The 26939-nt window shown below is 39.4% G+C and overlaps 1 protein-coding gene across 5 annotated transcripts in view; it reads left to right on the top strand.

Annotated features, from left to right (window-relative positions):
* Positions 1–23744, top strand: part of ACSL3 (acyl-CoA synthetase long chain family member 3) — a 51756-nt gene extending 28012 nt beyond the window's left edge. For 4 of the 5 annotated variants that reach the window (XM_039556798.1, XM_039556796.1, XM_039556797.1 and 1 more), the window contains 12 exons: positions 4188–4297; positions 5528–5666; positions 7503–7653; positions 8257–8380; positions 8538–8609; positions 9110–9249; positions 9968–10140; positions 10749–10823; positions 11477–11668; positions 12466–12580; positions 17134–17291; positions 19620–23744. In XM_039556798.1, the coding sequence (XP_039412732.1) occupies positions 4188–4297; positions 5528–5666; positions 7503–7653; positions 8257–8380; positions 8538–8609; positions 9110–9249; positions 9968–10140; positions 10749–10823; positions 11477–11668; positions 12466–12580; positions 17134–17291; positions 19620–19783 (1613 nt within the window). In that variant the 3' untranslated portion in view covers positions 19784–23744. The other variant, XM_039556799.1, reaches the window with a different exon arrangement.
* The last annotated feature ends 3195 nt before the right edge of the window (positions 23745–26939 follow it).

The following is a 26939-nucleotide window of genomic DNA, read 5'->3' as shown; positions in this document are numbered from 1 at the left end:
AGCTGGCTCTGTGGACATGGAGAGGGTGGATGTTGTGTACTGGGGCTGTAGCATTGCCTTTGGCATGGTCTCCTGTAGTATCTGTACAGCCAAACTGTTCAGGTAAAGATGGGTAAGATGGACCATTGGCTGCAAGGGTTGTAATCTGTAGGACAGAGTTATTTGCCGGCTTTCAGTGGTTGGTATTGACTCCAATACTTCTTTATTCACTCCAATATTTCTTTATTGAAGGCCTGAATGATGGGACAGAGTGCAAACACAGGAGGTCCCAGCTGGTGGCATACTGAGGGCAGGAGCCAGTACACTCAAGGGCAGGGCTGATGGGCAGAGGAGCCTGTCAGCTGGAAGAGTGGGTTGTCTGGAACCTGGAATTCAGTAAAGGCACTTGAAAATTTCCTCTGTGTATGCTGGAATGCACCTCATGCACCAGTATAGGCTGGGGGACAGCTGGAGAAAGCAGCTTTGCAGGGAAGGACCTGAGGGTTCTGGTGGGCCGTGAGTTACCCAGCACTTTGCAGCACTTTCTTGTGGTGGAGGCCAGCAGTGTCCTGGATGGTGGTAGCATGAGCGTAGTAGGTAGGTCCAGGGAAATGATCCTTCTCCTCCTTTTGGACACTGGTAGAACCACATCTGGACTACCCTGTCTGCAGAGAGGGGCTTCCTATTAGGAAAAAAGATGCTGACATCCTGGAGCAAGTCCAGTGGAGGGCTGCCAAGATGCTGGAGGGGTTGGAGAATGTGATATCTGAGGAGAGGCTGACAGAGTGGGGCCTGTTCAGTGTTAAGATGAGTGAGTTCAGATCTTGTTGCTGTCTAAAACTACCCAGTGGGAGCATGCAGAGGAGATGGAGCCAGGCTCTGCTCACGAAGGTGTGCTTTGATATGACTGGAGGCCACAGTCACAAGTTCAATGGCAGAAAAATTTGATTACGTATTAGGGCAAATGTCTTCATTGCGAGGGTGGTTCCGTATCAGAACAGGAACAAAGAATGGTTGTGAAATCTTCATCTGTGGAGATCCATAAAATCCAAACTGGCCATGGCTCTGAGCCCTCTGCTGGAGTGGATGGTGTGTGCAGGTGATCTTTGCAGGTGCCTTCCAGCCTAAATTGGTGATGTTTTTAGTTGGTTCTTCAGTGAGTAAATGCTGCTGGCCTGCCTACCAGAGCAGAGAACTGCACAGACTATTCTCAGATAAGATGCCTGTGTTGCTTTTAAACTACATATCTTGGTGCCAGTTCCCTTTTATCGCTTTTGGGATCTGTCAGACTCCTAGTGACTATCCTGGAATGAAATGCAAAGGCTTGTATCATTTTTTTTTCCTTTGGAACTGAAGCACATTTACAAATCCTAGGGAAATCTGTAATTTGAAGGGGGAAGAATCTGAGCTAGAGGCTGGATGTTGTGAGCAGGATGGTATGCATGTATTTTTGGGTTTGTTGGATTAGTGCTTTAAATCCCCTTACTGCGATGTGCCTCAGCACACACTCTGACGTGGTGTTCAGCATCTAAGCTGTGTCATCTTCTGTGAACTTGGCTGACTTGTGCTGGCAGATGAAGAGAGAGCCGTGCAGTGTTCACAGGCAGTTTGCAGAACAAATTGGAAGATTCAGATGATGTTGAAGTGGTAGAGTGGGAAGACATTGCTAAATGGCTTACATTAGCATTTCTCAGTGTGCAGGTTTGATACCAGCTAACTGCTTTGGGGGGTGTTGGGACATTCTTTCCAAATGTGAAATGTATTCAGTCTGATGGTGTGGGCCCAGAACTGATGTCAACAGAGCAGGTTCATCTGCTTCATGCATAGTGTTGGAGAGAGAGAATGCCTTTTGCACTACAGAATTAAAATGAGGAAAGTGGTGTTTGTTATGGATTGCTTGCAAAACAAATGATTTTATAGCTAGAAATACTTGCTTGATTTTAAATGTAACATTTCTTGAAGTTCTCTAAGTCTTGTATTTGCAGGAGGTGGAGTGGGATTGCTAGTTCAAAAACAGAAGTAGTAGTACTAACATGAAAACAGATTTTCTTCCTAAGTACCTTTTTGTGTGTGTGAACAGCTCTTCACCAGGGTAGGCAGATAAAACACAAGAGTGTATAACCAAATGGTGATATAGGAGAGGTTAGGTTTCATTTTTCAATCATTCTTGAGCAGAAGTGGTTTTGTCAGAAATAGATTTGTCTGAGGCCTTTAAAGGTCCATTTTGCTTTTTATTTTTGACGTACAATGGATGCTGAAATACTGAGTTTAACATTCCAGTTACCTTGAAATGAACTGTAAAAGTTCTATTTGTTTCTTTAGGGCAAGGTTTTGTCTTTTTATATGAGCTGGCAAATTCAGTGGTGTTGGGGTTTTTCTTTATGTCAAGACTTTGGTCAGATAACAAAGACTCACTTGTACTATTTCATTCATAAAGGTGAATACAAAATAACCCCTTCTCAGTGTGTTTTCAAGAGAATGAGGAGATTAAAAAATTATCAACACTTTCAGATTTGCCAGAAAATGTTTCAGGTGCCAGTGTGGAGAAGTGAGAATTTCAGAGATGAGAGTCATTGCTCAGTTTTGTTCTCTCCATGACATCAGTGCACCATCATATAAATGGTCTCTCTTTCTCTTTGGCTCTGTCATATAGCTCTGAGTGTCTTAATGTACTTATTTGTAGATGAGTTATTCATTACCTCCATGGTTATACCCGAGATGATGTTTCGCCTTCTGGGCAGTGTTGTGGGCTTGGTTCTGCTTGTTGGCTCGGGGCAGCTGAATTTCTGCTACATGTTTATATAACAGGGGTCACTGCAGTAAGTAGAGAGAGCTCGTGGGAACGAATAGAGGCACTCTTCTGGACTTTGCTCCCACCAAATTAAAGAAAACACAGTGCATGTGCATTTGCCCTGCAACAGTTCTGAACTATGATGGACTGTTTTAACAAGAAAAAAATAAGTAGAGGTCAACTATTTACTTTTCTGTGTAAGAAAACTGCTTTTGAGTTCTTCTGTAGTATGCTGCATTGGGTTAGTAACTCCTTGGATTTAAAATGTTAGGAAAAAAATCTTAGAATACAACAGAACTTTATTTAATTTTAAGTTTTAATCTTTGCTGCAGGGAGTACAGTTCTAATGTGCAATGGGGTGTCTTATTTTCATAATTATGCTCTTCAAGTATTCAGGTAAATACAGACTAAAAAGCAGAAGATATTCAGGTACCTGATGTGACAAAACTCCCAGCAAGGATATTTTTTAGTAATTGATTGTCTTGATTGACCTCAGAGCTTTTTTGAGATGTCGCAGCTTAGTGTTCAGCTTGGAAAATAAGAAATTTTTTTTCTTTTAGAGCAATACTTCTCTTCATTTTTTAGCTGCCTTTTTCTTCTCTAGTCTCTTCTGGTCTCCTCTCATTCAGTTCCATTGAAAATGGCAGGAAATTAGATATTATTTTAAAGGTGTTATGAAATCATTGTTTAATATGCTTGCTAATGAGCTGACCTTAAAAACAGGAAACAATTTTTCTTATAGTCAATTTTCTAAATATTTTCTTCCTTGCTATTCTGTATGATTCTCATGATGTCAGTTCAGGGTTTAATGATTGTGGTGATTAAACCTTTATTACATTGTTTAAATAGATGGCAGAACAGGATAGTCATAGATTTGTTCCTGAGTGTGAGAATTCCTCTGCTGATGACACATACTGCCATGCTGTAATAATTTGTTATTAGCAGTCAGTTGTAGGAGGTTGGTAACAGAGTATGTGAATTCTGGAAAGAGAAGTCACAAGAATGAAAGCTGGTTTTTTCCTTGTGTGCAAGAGAAATGTTACATGGTGATTAAACTGAGAAGGTTTGCCTACTTTTCAGATGGTAAAAGCAGTGAAGGCATGAGAGTAGATCCAGGAGAATTGCATAAGGTGATGTGGTTTTGGTACATCTAATTAGACCTTGGAAAAGAGTAAGAGTAAACAGTCACATAGGGAATGGTTGTTCATTATTCCTTCTGTGAGTAACTGAAAATTGTGTTGTATTGAAATCCATGTGAAGAGGTTTTTTAGGTATAAAACTGTCCCACCTTTCTGAGTTGACAGATATTATTACTGTGTTGCCTAAGTTGGAATAGATTAAATCTCAGTTCTTTTTTGTAAATTGTACTTGCAAATGTAACCCAGAGATTGACCATTTCCTCTGTTTTGTGTTTCAGTTGTTACTCTGTATGCCACTCTGGGAGGCCCAGCAATAGTTCATGGGTTGAATGAAACAGAGGTGACCACCATCATTACTAGTAAAGAATTGATGCAAACAAAATTGAAGGTCAGAAAACTGTTCTATCTCTTCCCTGTGTGTGTGTGTGTGTTTATCACTGTGAAATGGCCTGGTTCCATTGTACAGAACAATGATTTATTGCCTTTCCATAAGGCAGACACTTTTGGAATAAGATTTATGTATCTCTCTTCATGTACAGAAAAGTGGTATTTTGTTTTCAGTGGATTTGAGGCTTCTCAGTGACTGGAGAACGAGTAATTTGCAGTATTGCAGAGCTGGAGTGCTGCCTGGAAAAGCACCTTTACAATAAACTGCTGTGGCTTCTGGGTGGATTTAGTACCTATAAATGTAACAATGGGAAGAACAGAAAAACATATAAACTGTGTATGAAGAGCTAACTGTGATCATGCTCCTGGCTTATTATCAGATGTTTTCCCAGCAGTGAATGGCTTTTTAATATAAAGATGGGTGTTTGAAGAGTTAGAGCTGTTTTTTCCATGCAGGGGGGAAAAAAAAAGCTCACTAAACATTAGAGCAGTCAAAGAACTTTTTTGACTTACTGACCCTGATGGAATACCCAAGTGGAACAACTAATCTGCATGAGTTTCATCATTGTGTGTTTTGGGGAAACTGGACCTTTCAGATAAGGCAATTGTTTTAATGAAAAACTGTGGTGCTGTGGAATTTTGAATAAGAATTTCCCAAACTTTAAAAAGAAGTTACTAGAATGACAGTATATATGCCATGCACATTTATTTCAGCTTGCAGTAAGAGAATGTGTTTGCTCTGCTAGAGGTGATCATCTCTTCTTCCACGAGAACACTGATAAATGTCTTAGAACTCATACTTTGCTTGAAATGCTTAACTAATAATTTTCCATATTTTTTGCTAACTGTTTCTTATTTTAAATAGCATAATAACCAACGAGCAGCCTAAGAATTATTGTGAGCCCAGTGTCAACAGTTTCTCTCAGTGTTCTATGGGAGGGAAAAGTCAATTACGTTTACAAATCATTGCAGTCTTATTTGTGGGGTTTTCATGAAATAAGGTACAAATCAGTAAATGGTTGGAGAGGTTTTTGGACTTAAAATTGGAAAGCTTCAAGCTTTGCAGCTATTTGAGCTCGGAAAGTTTATCCTTTAAAATTCTCAGATGTTTTATATTAGTGCTTTTTAAAAAGTATACAGCAGATAGCATGGAGGTTTTTGTTCTTGGATTTTTTTTCTTCTTGGCATAAAACTAATTTTTAATTTCTGAACTCATTTTTCATTTCCACAGGAAATTGTTTCTCAAGTTCCACTGCTGCAACACATAATTACAGTGGATGGCAAACCCACAACGTGGTCAGAGTTCCCCAAGGGTGTCATTGTTCACACCATGGCATCTGTGCAAGCCATGGGGGCCAAGGCAGACACTGGTAGGTTCTTCCTGTTTGGACCATCTCATTTGGTGCCCTAATTTGACCCTGTTGAATAAACTTGGAGAAACTGCAGATTTCAAAATTACGCAGATTTAACCCTTTATCTCCTTTTCCTTTAAATAAAATTTGTGTAATTTTTTTGTTTTGGTTGTGGGTGGTTGGATTTTGGGGTGTAAGTTTGTTTTGTTTTGTTTTTCAACAGAGTAAAAACTACTCCATAATCAAGTGTCACAGGTTGAAGGATAGCTTTTAGGATAAGCAATTAATAGAGGATAGAAACTTGGAAAGCATTCTTGTGATCAGACATATTAAAACCAGGTTATTCGGGGCACAGAAGGAAAATCATTGTGTATTTTATAACAAAATAAATAAGTAATTTGTTAACATTAATTTTTGTAAAATTCACAGATAGCAAAATGTAAAATAGCTGTTTGAATCTGATAGAACTTGGTCACTTACTGACCAGGTTCTGATTTCTGAAAGCATCGATCTACTATGTAAATTCATTGAAATCTGTTTCTAATTTATGTAATATTTTTAGAACTAAAATTCGGTATTTTAGAAGTTATTTTAATTATAATCATAAGAAATTCTTATTCTTGGCTCTGAAGAGCTGACAATCCTAGTATCTTAAGATTTCGTTATATTCAGTAGTTGCTTTCTTCTATTCTTATCCTTTGTGTTTTCAGAATCTTATGACTACTGAAGGCACAGGAATGTTGGATTGTATTTTAGGAGTAAAGAGGGTGGTCAGTCCCTTTGCTCTTGATGTTCAGGGGAATGGCAGATTTGCTCCTAACATAATGAGCTCTCAATTTCTTCAGAAGATGGTTTTCCCTGTTTGATATACCAGTCTTATGTACCGTTAAAACTATTTAATACAATACCAGCAGAAAAATTTTTGCTGTAATTCATTGGCTCATTGAAATTTGTTAATCTATGTGCTATGTAAAAAGGTATTTAATCTTTCTTCAGTCTTTTAAATATCACATACTCTGCACTACAATAAAGGAACATTATCTTTGTCAAGTTAACCGTTCATAAACTGTGAAATGCTATCATGAATTGTTTATGGTCAAGCATGTCCAGTTAATATTAAGTAGATGAGCTATTGCTTATGTTTTTTCTCTGTGTTTTTCATTGTGCAGGATAGGCAGGATTCAGTGAGTGGGAAATGATTAAATATTGCTTTCACGCTTCTCATTTAGTGTGTGCACTGTGCCACATGCATTGTGTGTGATGCAGTTTCCTCTGAGTAAGCACAGCAGTTTTTGTATTTTCTTGCTCTCAGCACAAGTATTTAAAAAGCACTTTAATCTAATTAAAGCTGTTGAACTTCTTTTAAATATTTATAGAGATTGGACCTCAGGTTGGCTCAGCAGTGCTTTGCTTCAGGTGTTGCAAATGAGGCAGTGTGTTGTTCCCTGCCAGGGAGCACGTGAGGAAGGAGCTTGGCACAGAGGGATGGACCCTGTGGCAGCCTGGAATCAGGGCAGTGAACCTTCCCGAGGCAGGGATGCTCAGTGGTGCTTTGGAGAAGCCAAAGCTCTGCCTGTTGTTCTCTCCACTGCAGGAGTAGGGGAAACATAATAGGAAAACTGTTGTTGTGGTGATAAGGACAATCAGTCGAAGTATTGCTCAGCTAACGCAAAGTTCCTACTCTTTGTGAAGGCACTTAAGTTTGACTACAATCTCTTTAAGCAAAAGCAGAATGGAATAGCAAGAGTCCTGTGGTGCTGTACCGCAGTGACTGCTGAAATGTGTCAGTGTGTCATCTCCCAGCCCGAGAGGCCCTCCACACATAACACATCCTATTTTTTTAACAACTTGTAGGAAACAAACAGCCATCCAGGCCTGTGCCCTCGGATATTGCAGTGATCATGTACACAAGTGGATCCACAGGAATTCCCAAAGGAGTTATGATCTCCCATTGCAACATAATTGCTGGGATAACTGGAATGGCTGAGAGGATCCCAAATCTGGGGTACGTACCTACCCTTAGTTACCAGCAAATAAAGAAGTCATGTAGTTGCATTTAATTTTAGTTTAATTACTGTGTAAAATATGAACTCTTTTATATTGCTGTGGCTGTGACACATCATACTATGCACTGATGTCTGAGCATCTTCCAGCACTGTGCTACACATGACTACTTCATGTACTCTTTGTTCTCTTCTCTTCAGTGTGTGGGCAAGACCAGGATACAAAAGCCTGCGAGGCCGCCTTCCACTAGAGTGGTTGAAAGCCTCCCTAAGCAGGGCTTCCCTTGCTTAATGTTTAAACTCAGTGGCTTCTTTCTATTTGGTCCAGTTTTTAATCTCATCCAGTGAGTTGCCTTTGCAACCATAACGCATGTTTAATTGTCTTGGGATAAGTAACCATCACCTTTTGTTCATGCCTTAAACCTACAGTACATAATATTCAATTCTTGAAACAAAACCTGTGTGACTTGAAATATGTTCTCAAGCTCGAAGGCATTTTCTACTTTCTCTAGTTCTACAATAAACTTTGCATAAATTGTGCTTAATGATTCACCTGAGGACTCTAGTGATACAGCATAAACCTATATTTTACACATTCTTTGCAGGGAAAAAGACATTTATATTGGGTACCTGCCTCTTGCCCATGTTCTGGAGCTGAGTGCTGAGCTTGTGTGTCTGTCTCACGGGTGCCGCATCGGTTACTCTTCCCCTCAGACCCTGGCTGACCAGGTATGTTGTAGATGTAAGTCTGCTATGTTAAAAAAATAATTTTAAAAAAATTACTTACATCAGATCTTTGTAATATTTCTTTTAAAATACTACAAATACTGTTTCTCATGTTAAAGATCTTGAATGTGTCTGCTAGTAAACTTGTTCTTCACTTTAGTCCTCTAAAATAAAGAAAGGAAGCAAAGGGGATGTTACTACACTTAAGCCAACTCTAATGGCAGCTGTTCCGGTAAGTAACTGAAGGATGAATAATTTTTAAAGCTTTTTTTAAAATATGACTTATAATTCCATTTTTAGCAACAAAATTAATACCATGACCACTTAAATAGAAAAGGTAGAATCTTTGATGTTAAGCTGCCTTAAAATAATAATTTTGGTGCTTATTTGTATGTTGGGGATAATCATGATATGAGCATCAAACTTTTTCAAAGTTAAGATGGCAATAGGGATTAGATTCCCATTTTACTTAGTCATTTATTGTTTGTTACAGTGGTGGAATAAAGAGAGCTGGCAGCAGGCAGCTGGGGGTTAACTGCTGCTCTTGCCCAGATTTTGCTTTCCTCCTTTCCATGAACATCTTGCTGTGTCTTAGCAATGGAATAGGAGGGGACCTGGGAGTGGGTTGTCACCTGAAACATACTTGAATTTCTAGATTGTGTTTTCTTTTTGCTGTACTGAATTCTGGATTTCTGTTTCTTTGACTTAAAGTTCATCTTTTTACATAACTAGGAAATCATGGATCGAATCTACAAAAACGTCATGAATAAAGTGAATGAAATGACCAGTTTCCAGCGGAATCTATTTATATTGGCCTACAACTACAAAATGGAACAGATTTCCAAAGGTTACACTACCCCACTCTGTGATAGGTAATATTAACTTTATTTTTAATGGCACCAAAAAATCAAAGTCTTACCACAGGAGCAGTATCTAGCTCTTTGTGCTTTTCTTCATCTTATTGTTGATACTTCGAACATGAACAAGTCTATACTTGAGCATAAATTGAAACAACAAAACAGGAGTTCGTGTGATGGATTTAAATATTTACTGATAAAATTTAAGTGAGTGTTATTTAACTTGGAACTTGTAAATTGAAAATTTACATTTATTGCATTTTCATCAGGAATTTAATAATAGATTTATACAATTTTTGGGTAAGATGAGAAGTCTATTCCTACAGAAAACTGTAGACTCTTCATTTTCACAGAAGGGAGCAATAGTATATCTATCTCAAATTGGAAAGAACCCACAAGGATCATTGAGTCTAACTCTGGGCTTCAGTGAGAGTAAAGGATAATGTAATTGCAAAATTTATACAACTTAAAGTATTTTTAGGAGAAAATCACACAATTGCCTCATTAAATATATGTTCTGAAATGTTTAACCCATCTTCAAACTGGAACATGACACAAGCTTAGAAATCTGTGCCGGTATTTCTGAAAACTTCAATGTGCTCCTTCAGGGTTTTCCTTGGATATCATAAAAGCATATTTGAAGACAGTGGAAGCTTTCAGTTCAGATCCTAAACTCAGTGCTCTCTTGTTTTGTTTTGAAGCCCCAAAATGTACTTTTCCCTTTGCATTTCAGCCTTATCTTCCGCAAGGTGCGGATGCTGCTGGGCGGGAAGATCCGCCTCCTGCTGTGCGGTGGCGCCCCGCTGTCGGCGGCCACGCAGCGCTTCATGAACATCTGTTTCTGCTGCCCTGTGGGGCAGGGCTACGGCCTCACCGAGTCGGCTGGGGCTGGCACCATCATGGAAGGTGGGTGGCACTGCACTGGCACCCGCATTGAGCTCTGTGGGGCTCGGCTCTGACCCTTTGGTGGTGCCACCAAACATTGTCAGGGAACCCTAGAATTAGATGTTCCCAAAAATGTATAAACCAGTGGGAGTGCTGGTCTGGATGCATTGTGCTAAAGCAGGTGACCTGCATGTAAAATGGATGTTCTCGTTTGTGATAGAGCAAACCATTCTAGCGTGAATGGGATCTTGGCATTGTTGCACTTACCACTTCAAATGAATAAATTTTTTCATATTGTGGTGAGTATACTAAGTTGTTAGGAATTAAAATCTGCCTGCACCAGATTTTAATTTCATGTAACAGAGCCTAATGGTTTCAGTTGCCTTTTAGTAACTGACAGTATCTGTAAATACAGCCATTTACTCTCTTAGCAGAATAAGAAGTTTATCTGCATTGTCTTGCTAAATCCATTGATTTTCTTGGAAGTTTGGTTCTCTGAATTAAAGTCCAAAAATACATAGCAGTTAATTTTCACTGACAGCAAAAGATTTTTTTGTTTTTTTTTTTTTTTAATCCTAATCAGTTTTGGTTAAATGTTTTTCTGAAAAATGCTCTTTTTTAAATTCTAGTTTGGGACTACACTACAGGAAGAGTGGGAGCACCTTTGGTCTGTTGTGAAATCAAGTTAATGAACTGGGAAGAAGGTGAGAATTCCTGCATATGATTAAATTGTAAGGTGTTTGTAAGAACTGTGTTTTTCTATTGGGCTTTGCTCAGTAGCAGTAATTAGAAGAGTATTTCTTGGCTATTTAGATTTTTAAATGCTACCTTCACCTATAAAAGTTTGCTCCTGGGGAGAAGAAAGGTAAAATAAATTCCTCAGTGGTTTCTAAACAGGAAAATATCCAGACAGAAGCTGTCAGTGCAAGTGGCACTTTGACTGGGTAGTATGCACAATACCTTCAGTTGCCATTAAGAAATTATTATAAAATAATCTTCATAGTATCATTAGTAAAGTCATTAAAAAATTGTCATGTAGGATGGAAGCTTAATGAATACATTATAAAATACATGTAATAAATTTTGAAATGCATTTAGGTGATTTCCTCTCTCACTGTAGGCTTTTATGTATTGTAGAGTAGAAATACGTAATACTTAAGGGTGTTTTGGGCTAATGCAAGGCCTTATGGATTTTTTCTTTCCAAAAATGAGGCAATTTTTTTTTTTTTTTAAATTTTTATTTTTGTGTGAAACTGATAAAGCACATTACTTACTACTGCCAGAAGGATGGCATGAATTTTTCCTTTGGAATATGTTTTCATTCTCATTAACTTAATAAAAACCCCGATCTTTTTAGGTGGATATTACAACACTGATAAACCATATCCTAGAGGTGAGATCCTTATTGGAGGGCAGAATGTGACTGTGGGCTACTACAAAAATGAAGCACGAACCAGAAAAGATTTCACTGTTGATGAGAATGGGCAGAGGTGGCTCCATACTGGAGACATTGGAGAGTTTCATCATGATGGGTGTCTAAAAATTATTGGTGAGTTAATAAATTCAGGTAAACATGTGTATGTATATATATATTCATGTACATACACATTTTTCAGGGCTGTGAAATACAGTAACTTAAAAAATCCCTCCATATCTTGTCATGAAGTCTAAAGCCTTCCCATGTATCCCAGGGAAGTTCTGATATGTTAATGTAAACTTGTTTGTGTCTTAGAATTTGATTTTTTTTTTCATTTTGAAACAGTCTTAATATTGACTTCCTAAGTTACTGAGACTGGATAGTAAGTAGAGAGTTAAATATAAGCTAATTGAGTAGATAAGCTGCCTTATATGTTGTATAGTTTTGTAAGGTTGTGTACAATAACGTCAAGTAATTTGGGCTTAATTTTTGGTTCCTAATGTTATATTTCAAGTAAAAGGTGAACAGTTGCTCTTTAAATATGGATTTAGTCTGAAATAAATAATGTAATGTTACCAAATGGTGCAAATCCTGCCTTGTGGGTCTGAACCAGACAGCAGAAAATGTGTGCTCCTGGCTAACAGTGGCTCTTGCACAGTTCCAGTTGTCTTCCATGCACATGATGGTGCTGTCTTATAGGAAATGCTGTTCTAAAGGCAGAAAATGCATGGAATTGTAACGTCCCTCATTTTGGTGGGAGAGACTGATAAAATGCAGAGTCTGGAAACCTGATACTAAAGGTTTCTGGTACGTTCACCAAACATGAGTCAGTCTTGGTATTTAAATATGCATTTCAGAAAAATTTAAAATCAATTGTCTAGAAGTTTTCTGTTCTGTAATTAACAATTAATTCCTTTCTTCCTCGTTAGATCGCAAAAAGGATCTTGTAAAACTGCAGGCAGGAGAATATGTTTCTCTTGGCAAAGTAGAAGCAGCTCTGAAGAATCTCCCACTGGTAGATAATATTTGTGCGTATGCAAGCAGGTAAGAGCAGCTGATACTTTGTTACTGCTCTGTTCTTTGTCCTCTTGAAGCCGTAAGCAAAATTTTTTGCCACTCAATGTGTGGAATTTTTAAAATCAGTTAAAGAAGGGATTTTACTTATAATACAATGGAATAACTATCAAAACTAAAAGATCTGAAATCTATTTTTATTTTTCCTTTCTCATTTGTTTCATAATTTATTGGAAAATACCAATAATGAGTCTTACATTCCCCCTTCCCCAATCTGAAAAGCAGCTGAGCTCTATTGCATTAATTACAGACATCACTCAAGCACTTTGGAGATTATTACCTTTAGAAGCCCTAGGACACCTAGTTCCTTGCTGTGTTTAGTTGTGATCTGTCCTTCAGAGGAAGTTACTGTGGCACTTCAGAGGAAGGTGGTGATAAAAACCACCAACAGCCCAGTAGCTGGCTTGTGAATTAAAGTTACTTTTCTTTAACCCTTGCAGTACACCACCTTTAAGCTTGAGAGAAAACACACTCTAAATACTGTGCAAACACACAATAAATGGCAATCAACTGTTGTTTCTTTTTGCTTTATATGTGTACTAATAAATGAGGTGATAAGGGCTCAGACATGTCTTAAGTTTCTGTTTCTATAATTTCTTAGCTCTTACAGATATAAATATACTTCAGGTGGTCTTTGTTTCCTGTTGACACTTGACACTGATGTTTGGAAAGTTATTTTGGAGCTTTTGAGTGATCAGAAATATTCTGATTCCCACTTTGTTTTGATAGATGCCAGGACAAGCATACCAGAGAATTGCTCAGTGGTAATAAATAAAAAAAAACCCCAACTTTTGGTTTGTTCACCTGGTTCTCTGTAATTTTGGGGGGTGGGGAGGGTATGTTAACTAATGGTAGGCATTCTGTAACTTTAGTTGGTTTTGACAGTTTTGGATCAGTAGGCTGCCATGCATTGGGCCTGCCACCTCTGAGAAAATTTTCATTCTATTAAGTTTTACTTGTGGTTTGGACTCACTGAGTGAGTCTCATGTTTGCTCACTTTGACAGCCCGAAGTTGTGATTGTTCCAAGCACCCTCTGTAATCTGTGGAGAAAGAGCTTCCTACATGTGATTTCTTTTCTTCTAGGATTGCAGTTCACTATTGGACTCATGCTACCAAATTTTTGTGTTAATTTTTCTAGGTCAACATAACATTGGAAGCTAAAATGCACTTGCTAGACAGACACTTGACTCTGATAGGCCATGTTGTGTCTGTTACTTAAAAATAGGAAAACATATGAGCAATTTTTAAAGGTAATTTACAAACAAGAGTCCAGACCAGGGACAAACAAGGCAAGACATTCCAGATGGGTTTTTCTGTTGCGGCTGTATTTTTTCTTAATACTGTTATGTATGTAATGTAGCCTGAGTAGCCATGTAAGAGTCCCTGAATGATTGTCCATATGCACATTTCATTGTGGATATGTGCTCACCTCAGCAGTCTGAGCTCAGAGAGATTTTGTAACCTGTGACCTTTCTTAGATCCTGTTTCTCCTTATACTTTGCCTGGATGATCTTGTATGCAGGAGGAGTCCTTTATATTTGTAGCTGTTCCATTTCCCACATGCAAAAGGACAAGGAGGGCGGACTTACAAATGGGTTTAATACATGATTTGACCTTAGATTTTAGGGTGCAAAGCTCCTCTGAACATGGTAGTAGGGAATCAGAATTGTTTGCATGATATTGCTGCTTCAAAAGCTGTATTGACTTCAGATAAAATAAGTGAGATAAGGAATAAAAACATTTGCTGAAAGGAGTCAGGATTAGAGCTCTGTCAGGGGAGACTCTGACTGCTTTGTCAACACTTCACCTATCCAACACAAATGAAGTGGGTTTCAAGCATCACCTCAGGAAAACTAGTAACTCAGTTACCTGAGGAATGAGGAAACATGGCAAAAAACCTGAGGGAGTTCTTAGTAATCTCAAGGAGATAAGGACCAGACTTTACAGAATAGAAACAGTGGTATCTATATGTAGTGCCACTAAATAAGTTTCTGACCATAGGTCTGAGAGCCATACATGGGGTAGAATCATAAGCACAGCGAGGGAATGAGGCTGCCTAGTGTAGGACAGACATTTTGGCAAAATCTTTCATCATGGAAGAGATGACTAAGGAGGTCTTGAGGACCAACTTCCACTGAAAATCACTTCCAAGACTGACAAAGCTACCAAGTACAGAAGATCTGCATAAGAAACAGCAAGAGGGAAGATGTACCTTCAGGATACCTCTCAAGACTAAACAGTGCTTTAGCATTTGAACTGCAATAAGTGAAGCTTTAACTTTGTGACACAGAATGAAAAGCTACTTGTTTCAGGAACTGTGAGCTCCAAGGTGTTCTTTCAAGAAAAAAGCAGTTGGGTGAACCTGTTTGTCCAGAACAAGTACACTTCTAGTCTAGGGGCTGGATTTTAGATGAACAGAAAGTTTGATGCTTTTCAGCCAGCTGATTACTTCTGTATGCTGTTCATCCATGGAGATGCTGTTGATATTGCTGGATGTGATTTTGAGCATGTCAAAAGACTACAGGAGCCAGGGATGAAAGTGCCAGAGTCCTTTGTGTCCTAGATGCCTTCACACACAATACATACACAGTAGGGAGCAGACCATAGACAAAGTTACAGGCGTTCAGTACAGAGTACAGCACGACTGTGTGTGGTGGAAGATGGGACAGAGTCAAAGCCAGAAGGTGAGATGGAAGCAGTAGTGATATTGAGGCTAATCTGAAATCATCCTGTAATACATTATCAGGAAGAGAAAAATGAAAATGGTTTCAAGCTGGCAGGCAAAGCTTGTGATGATGCTGCCAGGGAAGTCTGTGTTTGTAATGGACTCTGGTTCAGTCTTCTCAACTCCTGTCAGATGCCCATTATAATTCATGCCAGTAACAGAGGAGAAATTGCAATGTGCAGTAACCAAAAGCATAATTAGAGATATTTGAAGACCTTAAGGGATATAGCTACAGTAATCTGCATGCCAGGGCTATGTTTCCATATTTTGTATTAATGATCTGTCTGGTGAGAGTTGAAAAGATTTAACAAATCTGTAGATAGTTAAGGTGGGAATGGAACCAAAGCTACAGTGGAGGATAGGCTGAGAATTCAGAGCAAGCTTGGCTAGATGGGGAGACCTGCTTGAAAACAACAGTAAGTTTAAAGAGAGGATTTGTAAATGATACTTACAGCTAAATAAACTGCAGAAGTTAAGGGTGAGAACCACCAGCTGGTAGCAGTTCTGTAGGAGCTGACATCAGTCGACAAGTGCCATGCTGCTATAAGAAGGTAAAGGGCATAATCAGATATATTGCCTGCAAAATGCACAATGATCTCTTTGCTCTACCAAGCATTAAAGGGTCTGAGTTCTGCATATAGCACATCTGAAGAGATGGGCCTCATGAAAAGAGTCCAGGAAAAAAATGGCAGTGTCTGGGCAGAGACCTGTGATGGCATGATTTAGGAGGAAGGGGCACTGCTTATATTTCTAAATAAACCTAAGAAAGGAAGCAAGACTAGAAGGGTGACAAGGAAAAAAGGTAACAGTCTGTGAATGAAAAAATAGCTTCTGTGGAAAAGGGAGGGACATCTGACTACTCTGATGTAAACTTCAAAGAGGAAGAGTCAGGAATTGCCATCAGGAACACCTTATCCATGCTACGAGTGATGAAGCACTAATTGGCATTAGTGCTTGCTGATGTTTAAGAAAGATTTAGACAAACATCTCTTAGATGTATCTGACCCTGCTTCAGGGCAGGTGAATTGATTAGGAGCTCTTCTAAGATCACTTTCAACTCTGGCTCTGTAATCTGCTTTGTTAGAATGTGTCAAGCTGCTGTATGAGGTTCTGTGCACATTTTGCCTAAACTTTACACCATCTGAAAAACCTTGAATACCTGTTTCAGAGTGAATAGTGCTTTAGGGCCCAAAGAGTTTGAGATCACAGCTTCCTGTGTTCTGGGCCTGTCAGGAGCAGACAAAGAGTGCCAACAGTACAGTGAGCGTATGGACAATCACTTGAAAGAGAAAGAGAAGCCACTTCCCTTACAGAAGCAGGCGTCCTTTGAGATGTGTTGTGCATATGCTCGTTCCACAACCTGCTCTCCAACCCCTCTTCACTGCAGTCCTCTACTCCTCTACAGTAACTGGATTCTGCAGTTGAGAGGAAACTGAGGTAGGGAAGCGGCACACCAGTCTCCATTCCGGGTTGCAAAACATGAGCAGAGGCAGGGCGCAGTGACATCGTATGGGTACTGCTTCCCAAAGCTTTGGGCATGAGACACAGTGGAATATGCATATGGACAGCACACCTTGAAGCAACCCAGTTACTGTAAGGTAAGTAGCTTCTCTTTCTACTTATTTTTAAGCAGGCAGAGGTAACTTCTGTCCTATTTCAGGAAGATTATCAGGTGAACAAAAGCCAGCTGTTAAGAGCAATATCTCTGTATGAAGTGTAAACCCCTCAACTTGTAATGTTATTTTTGAAGAGTTGTTTACTTGTAAAATTCATACTAAAGTACATTGTGCTTCTCAGTTTCCATTCTTATGTCATTGGATTTGTTGTGCCAAATCAAAAGGAGCTCGCAGAACTAGCCCGAAAAAAAGGATTCAAAGGAAGCTGGGAAGAGATCTGTAACAGTCCTGAGATGGAAAAAGAGGTACTGAAGGTGCTAGCTGAGGCAGCCATGGCAGGTGAGTGGCTGGGTAGACGGTATCAACCTTGTGGACTGCAGTGTCTGTGAAACAGATAATCATAGGCCCTAAAAATATTTCCTTGAGTATGTCTATTTCATAGAACCTATAGGAAGTAAAATTTTCATACAAAAAACCCCAACGACAAAACGTGAGTTGGATCAGTCCTTTTGTTTCATGGAGCTTCTTTTACTGTGGTAAATATAGCTGAGAAGACAATATAAAAATAGGGCAAACTTCGCAAGTACTCCTTTTTTCTGCAGCACTAACTATTCTGAAGAGAATTAAATGTTTTTTTAAAATTGATGAAAGGTAGTTTTTGATTCAATGATTTTGATGTTATTTTGTATTCACTTTAGTATCACAGTTCTTCATATGTGTCTGGTGTTCTTTAAGATGTCCTCTAGTATCTTGTTGGCCTTAGCTGCTGGTCCAAAAACAGTGTGGGCCATCTATAGATCCATAATCATGTGTTAGGTATCAGACAGTCTCACATGCTACATACCAGTGCCGAGTTGAAATAAACCCATGGTGACAGGGGCACGCACTTCCATCTGAAGGATTTCCAAAACCAGAGCAGCATCTTTGTAGTTAGTAATTTTCAGAAGACTTTTGCCACATTTCAGAGTTACTCAGATGTTCCATATCAGTGTCCATAGTGTCTCGTGGTGAGTTGTGTAGCTTGGCCAGTTTGTGTGGAGAAATGCTTTGTCCCAAGCCTTCCATCTGCCAGTTCAGGGTGACTCTGCTGAGCTCTGGTCTGGGAGAGGCAGTGAGCAGTCCCAGAGGTGGTTGTGATTCTGTCGGTGTGGGTTATTCTTCCCCCTCAGTATCTTTTCCGTGCTAATTGGCCATAGTCTGTCAGGCTGTTATGGTGCAGAATGATATTTTATTACTGGCACAGTGATATTTTGTTCTTCTTAATAATTTCTGCCTTCCTTTTGCTTTTGCCCATTACTAAACACTGAGCTTTTTTCATAACACTGTCAGTTATGGCTACAGAATGATTTTTTTTTTTTTTTTTTTTAATGGTCATCAGGGGTGTAAAATTTTCCATACTCATTCTCTTGACGCTTTCCTGCAATGGATGTTTGCTGCTGTGTTGCAGTTGCTCAGTATCACAATGTCCTTCTGCCCCTCTTTGCCCTTTGTCCTCCTCCTTTCTACACTGGATAACTACATGCTTCCAGCAATCTTTGCTTGTTAATCTTCATCTCTTCTCCACATTGCTTGTGAATATATTAAACTCTGGTGAGATACTTGCCAGCTCCCATCCCAGGAGCACCGTCCTGCCATGAGTGCAGTCTCAGCACTGCAGCTGCTGTTTCCTTGCCCCACCTCTGTAGTCTGGCTTTCTTCACTGTGTGGAGCGCGTGGGCAAAGTCATTCTCAGAAGCTGCTGTGATGGAGAGCATGTACAAAGTTGCCTTCCTTTTTTTCTGAAGCACTAACTATTCTGAAGAGAATTAAATACTTTTTTTAAATTGATAAAAGGTAGTTTTTCATTCAGTGATTTTGATGTTATTTTGTATTTGCTTCTGATTTTCACTTCAGTATCACAGGCTTTATTTTTAAATACTATGGGTTTTAGTGATAAATTTTAAAAATCTCTGAAAATGCAAGCCCAGTAATCTAAGGCCAAAGAGAGAAAAAGGGGCAGGAAAATCTAGAAATGGCAGGTTGCACAGGATAAATATACATTTGTGTGTATTTTTGAAGTTCAACTTGAAAATAGAGATTTTTTTTTTTTATTATTGCCTGTTGGCCACTCTTCTTTGATTTTCTTTTCTCATACCTGAAATCATAGCAGAAACTGTTGCAAATGATAGTGTTTTATGCAGGAGGTGTAACATGGAGAGCACTGCTCTCTTTCAATACAGGGAAGAGCTGCTATATGAACATAATTCTCTTGATCAATTTACAGCTATCAGGAAAAAACAAACTCCCTCATTTTTTCAAGCTTAGCTTGAATGGATATTAAGACTTTATCTCCAGATGATGAGCACCATGATGCTGGTAGAGCAGAGTGTGTTTTGAGGATATCATTTCCATGCACTGAGACTTTTTTGAAGTTAGGGAGCAGCACAGATACCTGAACAGCTGGGCTTTATTCCAGTATTTCAGTGGAAACTGACCAACAGGTACTGCTGGATCCTGTCTACTCTGCTTGTGACCCCACAGGTCGTCAAAGCCAATGTGGGAGGTTGGAGGAGCACTTCCTCATTTGTCACATGCTTTTCTGTGTGAGAATATGATTTCTTCTTTTGTGCTTAACTTCAGGAAAATGGTTACGTTTAGGTTCTGTATTAAAAATATTTCTTTTTACAGCGAATCTGGAGAAGTTTGAAATACCAGTAAAAATCCGTTTGAGCCCTGATCCTTGGACCCCAGAGACTGGTTTGGTGACAGATGCGTTCAAACTAAAACGCAAAGAGCTCACGGCGTTCTATCAAATGGACATTGATCGAATGTATGGCAAAAACGTAAAATAATCCTCCTCTGCACCACTTTGCTACGATGAGCTTGGATCAAATAGGAAATACTTGAATTGCCTGTCTCAACTCAATGCTTGAGATCAACACACAAAACCACCATTCCTCATTTCCAGCTTAAACTGTTCTTTCTAATGGCATCACCATGATGACTGGCACGTTTAGTAAAATGTTATGGCAGCAAACTTGTGTCTGTCTCCTTTTTTCCAGTTTTCTCTGCTACCTTGTCAGTCTGTGGATTTTCCCAGGTCTTTTTGGGAAACCATGATTCTGAAGCCTCAAGTTTTTAAACATTTATAAATCCTGTATAATGTTTTATTTGTATCTTTAAAATTTGGATGTATATAGAGAGAACTTGGCTATGTAAGAAATGGTTATACTGGGGGCCTTTTTTTACCTAATTATTTAAAGATAAGAAGGTATTGATGTTGTGACATTATGTACATTGAAAATGCTTGTAACAAGGTAATTGTTGAACAGAGGACCAGGTTATTTGCTGCTGTGCTATTTTTCTGTGTAAATCTGAGGGAGAAAATGTTTGACATTCCAGCTTGTGTAATACACCTTCAATACGTGCCTAATGGTTACTTTTATTTTTATCTGAAAATGGAAGGATGGTCATGGCACAGCTCTGCCTCAAGGCAGGTACTCTTGCAGGTGTTAGTTAAAGCTCCTTTAATACAGAAGATGCTATTAACACAGCAGAAGTTAAACCTAAGAATAATCTCTCAGATACAGAAACTCCTTTTTTAAATAACTCGTGACCATTTCATCCAGAGTTGAATTGTGTAGTGCTAATGTGAACTCTTATCATTAATTTTTCCTAACACTTTACAAGCTTGACAGTGTTCTTTTAGCAGAGGGACTGTAGCAATCTTTGTCTTTTCTCATTAGGTTTGGACATTACACTGGGTTTGCTCTTTTGTTGTTTGTGAAGGTTTGACAAGACCCTTGCTGTGCCCTAGCTGCAACCCACATCTTCCTGGGGGGGATTTTTAAAGTCATAATGACAGTTATGTTCTCAGCTCACACAGTGCCTAGCTGCCATTTGTGCCATTAAAAATCTCCTTTTGATTCTCTGTTCTTTTGTGCAGTACTTTTTGCTTTAAAAACAGATATTTGAAGCATTTGTCAGAGTTATTTATGTTGCTTGGTTTGTTACACCCAACTCTTACTTTGGGAAGGAGTCTTAATTTCTGTTTCAGTAGAGATTCAGGGATATAGTTTGAAAAAATATGGGGGCTCTTCTTCAGTGAGAGTGTTCAGATTTTTTTCAGATGTGAATTTTCTTTTCAAAATATTTCTGGAAAGAATAATCAGGGTTACATGAGAATGTGAAACGGCATGCATCAGTCAATGTTGTGATGGAGTAAATATTAAAATGGCTTTAATTTGGAGATTACTCTCGTGTATCATTTACTTGTAGTAATAAAACTCAAGGTCCTGATGCTCACTTAGTCCCCTGCTATGGCAGCACATAGCAATGCTGAGGGGCAGAAGCTTAGTTTGGGAGAGGGAGTTCCTGCTGTTTGTCTTTGTGACATGAGGTTTTGGGAGGTCTTTGATATGCAAATTCTCATGCTATAAACCTCTGAAGTATTTTTTTTTAATTTATGCTCTCCCTTGATTATCGAAAGCAGATTCATAGTAGTTGAAGGTTATCAAGCAGGTTCCCTGTACTTGAGTTTTGATGAAATTATGAGGTGGTCTATGCTAATTAAGGATTTCTTCTGCTGCTGTCCACGAAAAACTGTTAACATTTGGTAAATTTTGGTGTAAGTAATCAAATGGAAATAGAAGCAACAAAAAGAAATTGGGACCATATATTTTTGAGATTACTGCCTTTAGATATCCAGATCATAAATGAAAACCGTGTGGCAAATAGAGATAAGACAAATGTTGAAAAATGATTGAAGAATCCAGATGTGGAAAAATTGCCAAGGCTGTAGGGAAGTGTCACACCCTGTATTAGACATTACTAACACTTAAATTTGTATCTGTGCTCCCTCAACAGGTTCTTAAATAGAACTCAACACAGCCTGTACATTGTTCAAATATTTTTGTGATTTTTAGTGAAAATTAATAAATTGCTGAAGTACTATGTATATCACTTGGTGCATTGTGCAGCAGATTTAAGAAAATCTGCTTTTGGTTAAACAAATCTGAAGTTAGTATTTTGTTCTGCTAAGGGTTTGAATTCCCTTTGGAGAAGTTGCATAAATGAAACTTTTAAAATGGTTTGGAAATAGTATTTTAAATTTTTTTTACTAATCCAGTCACAAGATGGGGTTGCAGTCTAACTGTGCATTTGATTTTATAGTTCAGGTTTGTTTATGTTTAAAATGGCTGTGATATATATAGTTCCTCCTTCAATAGGCATCAGATTCATTGTGGACATTTATTCTACAGAATGTGAAAACAAAGCAGTTCATTACATTTAGTCTCAGCGCTGGAGACAGAAAGACTTTTAAAAATCTTTGTGATGAGTATTGGTTTTTTTTCTTTGATTTATAACAAAAGACAGACTCAACTACTGCTGGATTGTGAGTACTTCCAAGTCCCATTGAGGCCTCTTGTCCTGTGGGTGCTGGGCAGTGACAGGGTCTGTAATGGGATGTCCAGTCAGGCTGCAGTTCAGGTGTGGGCCTCCCTCCCTCCCCTGGTCCTGGTCCTGTGGGCTGCCAGGTCCTTCTGGCTGCCACCCTGTGCTCTTGCATTGCTGAGCACAAGGACAACTTCAGAGGGATTTGTTCCAACCCCGCAGAGGTGCACTGCTTGCCAGCTGGGAATCTCCCTCCATTTTTTCTTTTTTTTTTTTGGTTTGTCTTCCCATGCCCTGTGTCACAAGAACAAAAGTTCCTGCTGGCGTGCACTGCACGTGTCCCAAAGGCTGTGGGCAACTGTATAGGAACTGAGAAGTGCATGTTTGGAAGGAATGGTCTCTGTCATGTGTGGATTTTGTAATGCAAAGAGCCGTAACTAAACAATCTGAGTTCAAACTAAGAGCAAGGGGCATATACCTCACCTGAAGGGCCCCCAAAAGAGGGGTATTTTTAACAAAACTTTTGTAAATACAAACTTACCAGGTCTCTGAATCATTGGAAATTGTAATTACTTACTCTGTTGTGAAAATCCATGTATTTCATTATTAAAATGGTTGACCAAGAAATTCCAGGGATGCTGTGAATATCCTTTAAGTTCCACAATTCTTTAAAAAAATTTCAGGACTTCAGGCTATCATTCAAGCTAGATGTGTTTGCAGAGCATGGTGTTTCTGGACTAGGTGAGAAATTCAAAAGTTATGTGTCAGAAAAGACAGTGCAAGTTCGCTGCTGCTGCAGGTCTCAGAGGCGGGAGCACACCTCAGTGGGGAGCTGTGGCTGAGCACTGAAAGATTCTGCTGACATGGAAGTGAAGAGCAATGTGTGACTGGAGCTAAGAACGTAACGCATACCTACATCCCACTGCTTTACAGACAGGATGCAGAGAAGGGTATGGAACCGAAACCACAGATTAGGAACACCCCGTAAAGCTCGTAAAGTTATGCAGAAATTGCTATGGGACATAAAACTCCTTTGCAATAACCTTTGTCCTGCTAAAATTCACAAACTTTTTATTCTGTACTAAAACTACATTTAGGCGATGCAATGCAGCATTTTTAATTTTTATTACTGTGGTGTATTACTTTGGATGCAGTATAAAATGGTGTACATCTGTTTCTTTACTGGTAAGAGGAACAATTTTCGACTTGCCTACACCTTGGACCAGGCTGAAATGTTAATTGAATGACCAGTTGTATATTGTTGTAATGGGTTATTTAATGTAAACTCATTTTCAGTGTGATCTTGGTTGTTACTATGAAATGCCTGAACATTGTATATCCTAATTGAGTTATATTGTATGAATTATTTATTTGTAATTGGATATCATGTTTCAAAAATAAAATTAATTTCACAAATTGGTCCCTGTACATCCAGTTTTTTCAGTGGTACAGAGTTGATAATATAGAAATGTGTTTGTTATTGTCAAATATTTTTATTTACAAATACATGTGACCATTTTGGACTGAATGCAGGAACAGAAGTTACCAGGTTAGCCTGGATTTTCACTGCAGGAAAATTAATCATGCTTGGTCAATTTTTATTTGCATATGGTCTGCCGTTTACCTGGTTTTAAGAGCACTGGCTGTGGTAATACCTGATGTAAAGCTGTAGGCTTATGACTTTTTTTTGCCTATCCAAGTGTGCTAGGACTTGTATTTGGTGTGTCATTTTCCTTAAGTTTGTGGGTTGAAGGGTCAGGTATTAGATGCTAGCAGTTGGGCTTCTTAAGCGATCTTGAGCACTTCAGTTTCAAGTTTTGATTACAAGCTCACAAACCACTGCTGGTAACACTCCATCCTGGAGGCGTCTCAACAGAGGCCTCTTTTTCCTCTTTTTGTGTCTCTATTTACAGGTTCCCCAAATGCCCAGGGTCATAGTGCTGATGAAATGTCAAACCTTGCCTGCTGTGTAGCTGATATTTTTGTTTATCCCTTTAACCAGCCATGAGAAGGCTCCGTCTTCCTCCAGATTCAGTTATATGCAAAGTAATTACAGCTGGTGGTGGGGTCCGAGGCTGTGACCCAGGAAGAGGTGACCGGTCCGGGGAGATGGTCCCGAAAGGAATCGCCTTCCCGGGGTCCGGTGTCTTCCTCTCAGCTGCTGGCAGAGGAGCCCTTGCAGAGGCTGTCAGCTCTTCAGTGATTATCAGCTCCTGATTCCAGCTCAGCTCTGCAGGGCAGCCTCTAGGCCAAACCAGACCGGAGAGAGAGACGAGAATGCTCGTGTGGCTGGTTCCGCACAAAGGGAGCTTTATTGTGGGTCCCCTCCGGAGAAGGGAGGCCAGGGACGAGCTCTCCCTCTACAGAGGCGAATTGGTCTTCTTTTATAGGGATACAGGGGATCAGCAAGGGGACCAATGGATTACAGAGGGTCTGGGATAGACCAATGGGTTACAGAATGATCTGCATAGGGTCTCCCAAAGGATTGTGGGTCTACCTTTCCTTGCCATGACTCAAAAGTAGTCACCTTTCCAGGGAGTCCTGCTGGGCGATTGCGAAATCTTTTATCTCAGCAGACATCCCTCCAGGGCAGTGGCTGGGCATATCCCACAAGTAATTGTTTGGGTTTTTTTCTTTCAAAAATACTGGGGGGTTTTAAGACTATAAATTTATTTCAAATCGTTTAGGGTAATATGATTCACTTTGATTTTTTTTTTTCTTTTTTTTTAATGCATTTATAGCTACTAAAATGCTGTTAGGGGTCTCTTTAATAAAGAGAAATAATTTCAGAACTACTATAAAATAGGTATTTATTATAGGATCTAATTTCAGGAAGGAAAAATGTAACCATTTTTTAGAAAATATGTTAATGTAGCCATTAAAGAGGCATAGGATCCAAAATAGATACAATAAAAGTACAAATAAAAACATTGTAGACCTGAATTACTGTTACTGTGTACACTGAAAAAAATCTAGGGGTGGCAGCAGGGAAAGAGAAAATAATAAGGAAATAATAAGGAAAGTACCCAAACAGTTGAAAAGGTGAGTAATTTTTCAAATAAGAGTTGTAATACTTGGGAATTATATATTAAAAAACCTGTTGTTATTTCTGTGCGTGTAGAATTTCTACCTTGGCACTAAAGGTTAAAGGAAGCGCCAGGCCTGTGCTCAGTGTGCAGAGCAGTACCTGTCCTTTCCTGCTGTCCCCGGGGAGCTGTTGGGAAGTGCTGGGAATGGCTGCTGGTCACTGAGCCGAGGCTGGGACCTGCCCTCCCTTTTAAATGTTCTCCTGCAGATGAAAGGGGAGTGGTGTGGAAAGTTAACTCTGGCTTTCCCTAGAAGTGATATAAAGTGAATCTGTCTGCCCTCAGCAAGCCAGGGAACAGATGACAGATGTGCCTTTTCTTTGTGTTGGGGAGCCAGTGGGAGGAAAGTTTCTAATTTGGGATGAAAAGTGCCAGTGATCAATGGGAAATTAGGGAATGTTCTCAGGCAGGGTAGCTTCTGTACAGGGATAGCTGGAGCTGAAGCTGAGGGCAGAGCTGGTGGCAGTGGGCCTGTGTCTGCCTCAGACTGTCCAGCACAGATCCAGCTGTGGTGGCTGGAGGGACAGCAGGTGTGGGGTGCTGAAAGTTTCAGAGAAGGTTTGCAAGTATTTTCTCTACTCAAGCTACGATTAAAATAGATACCTATGGCTTTCAGCAAGTAATCTGTAAGATTTGAATCCCAGCTATCATGATATAGATTGGCTTCAGCATTTCATTCCTGCTTTGTGTGCAAACCAGGCTTTAGCTGCTTCCCTGCCCAACGCAGAGACCTTGCAGCTCTCACAGAGAGCTGGCCATTGGGGCACTTCTGGCTCCCAGTGGTCCTGGATGGACATCCCCTAACTGCTGCCTGATCTCCAGTACGAGGTGATTGGTAGAAAAGTCAACACTCCCTGTTGGGAGTTGTGTGGGTTCAGTTTCCTGGGAGCACGTGTACCCAAAAGGATAGTGCAACCCGTCCTGCATGAAATGTCAAAAAGATGTTTTAAATCAGACTTTAGAGGTACTCAGCACTGCCAAGTGCAACAGCAGGAAAAACCACGTACCGTATTTGAATCCCTAGCCCCTGAATATCCATGCATTCCACTGTACCCTTTCGCACTTTATTACAAGTATGTGTTTATTTCTTTCTCTGAAACTGTAATGCCTTCTATTGGTAGCAAGGTTGGGTAGGTTGTTTGGTTTTTGTTATGGTAATTATTTGCAGATAATTGAGAGACAACTTCATGAATGGAAAAGTTTATGTGACTTCTCATTGATGTGCAGTCGCAGTACTGTTTGGCAACGAGCCTGGTGGCTGGTGACCTTTATCCCTCTGAAATGGTGAGATTTTCACATAGATCCTTACATTGAGTAAGTTTCCTTACATGAAGAAAATTTCCATCTAGTTTCTGCTACTTCAGGCTCCTAGAGAGGTTAAGGGAGGAAGAAGCATCACTTTGAAATATTAAATTATTGATAGCAAAAAAGACGGAACTTTTCCCATAAAATTCATTGTATCCCAACCTGGTAAAACGTCTTGGATCCTTAACTAATAATACAGGCTTTGAGTTAGAGCTTTATCTTA

Source organism: Corvus cornix, chromosome 9 (assembly GCF_000738735.6).
Source record: "Corvus cornix cornix isolate S_Up_H32 chromosome 9, ASM73873v5, whole genome shotgun sequence".
Lineage (NCBI taxonomy): Eukaryota > Metazoa > Chordata > Aves > Passeriformes > Corvidae > Corvus > Corvus cornix.
Note: the sequence above shows the minus strand (reverse complement) of the source record. Positions and strands in the feature narration are given on the sequence as shown.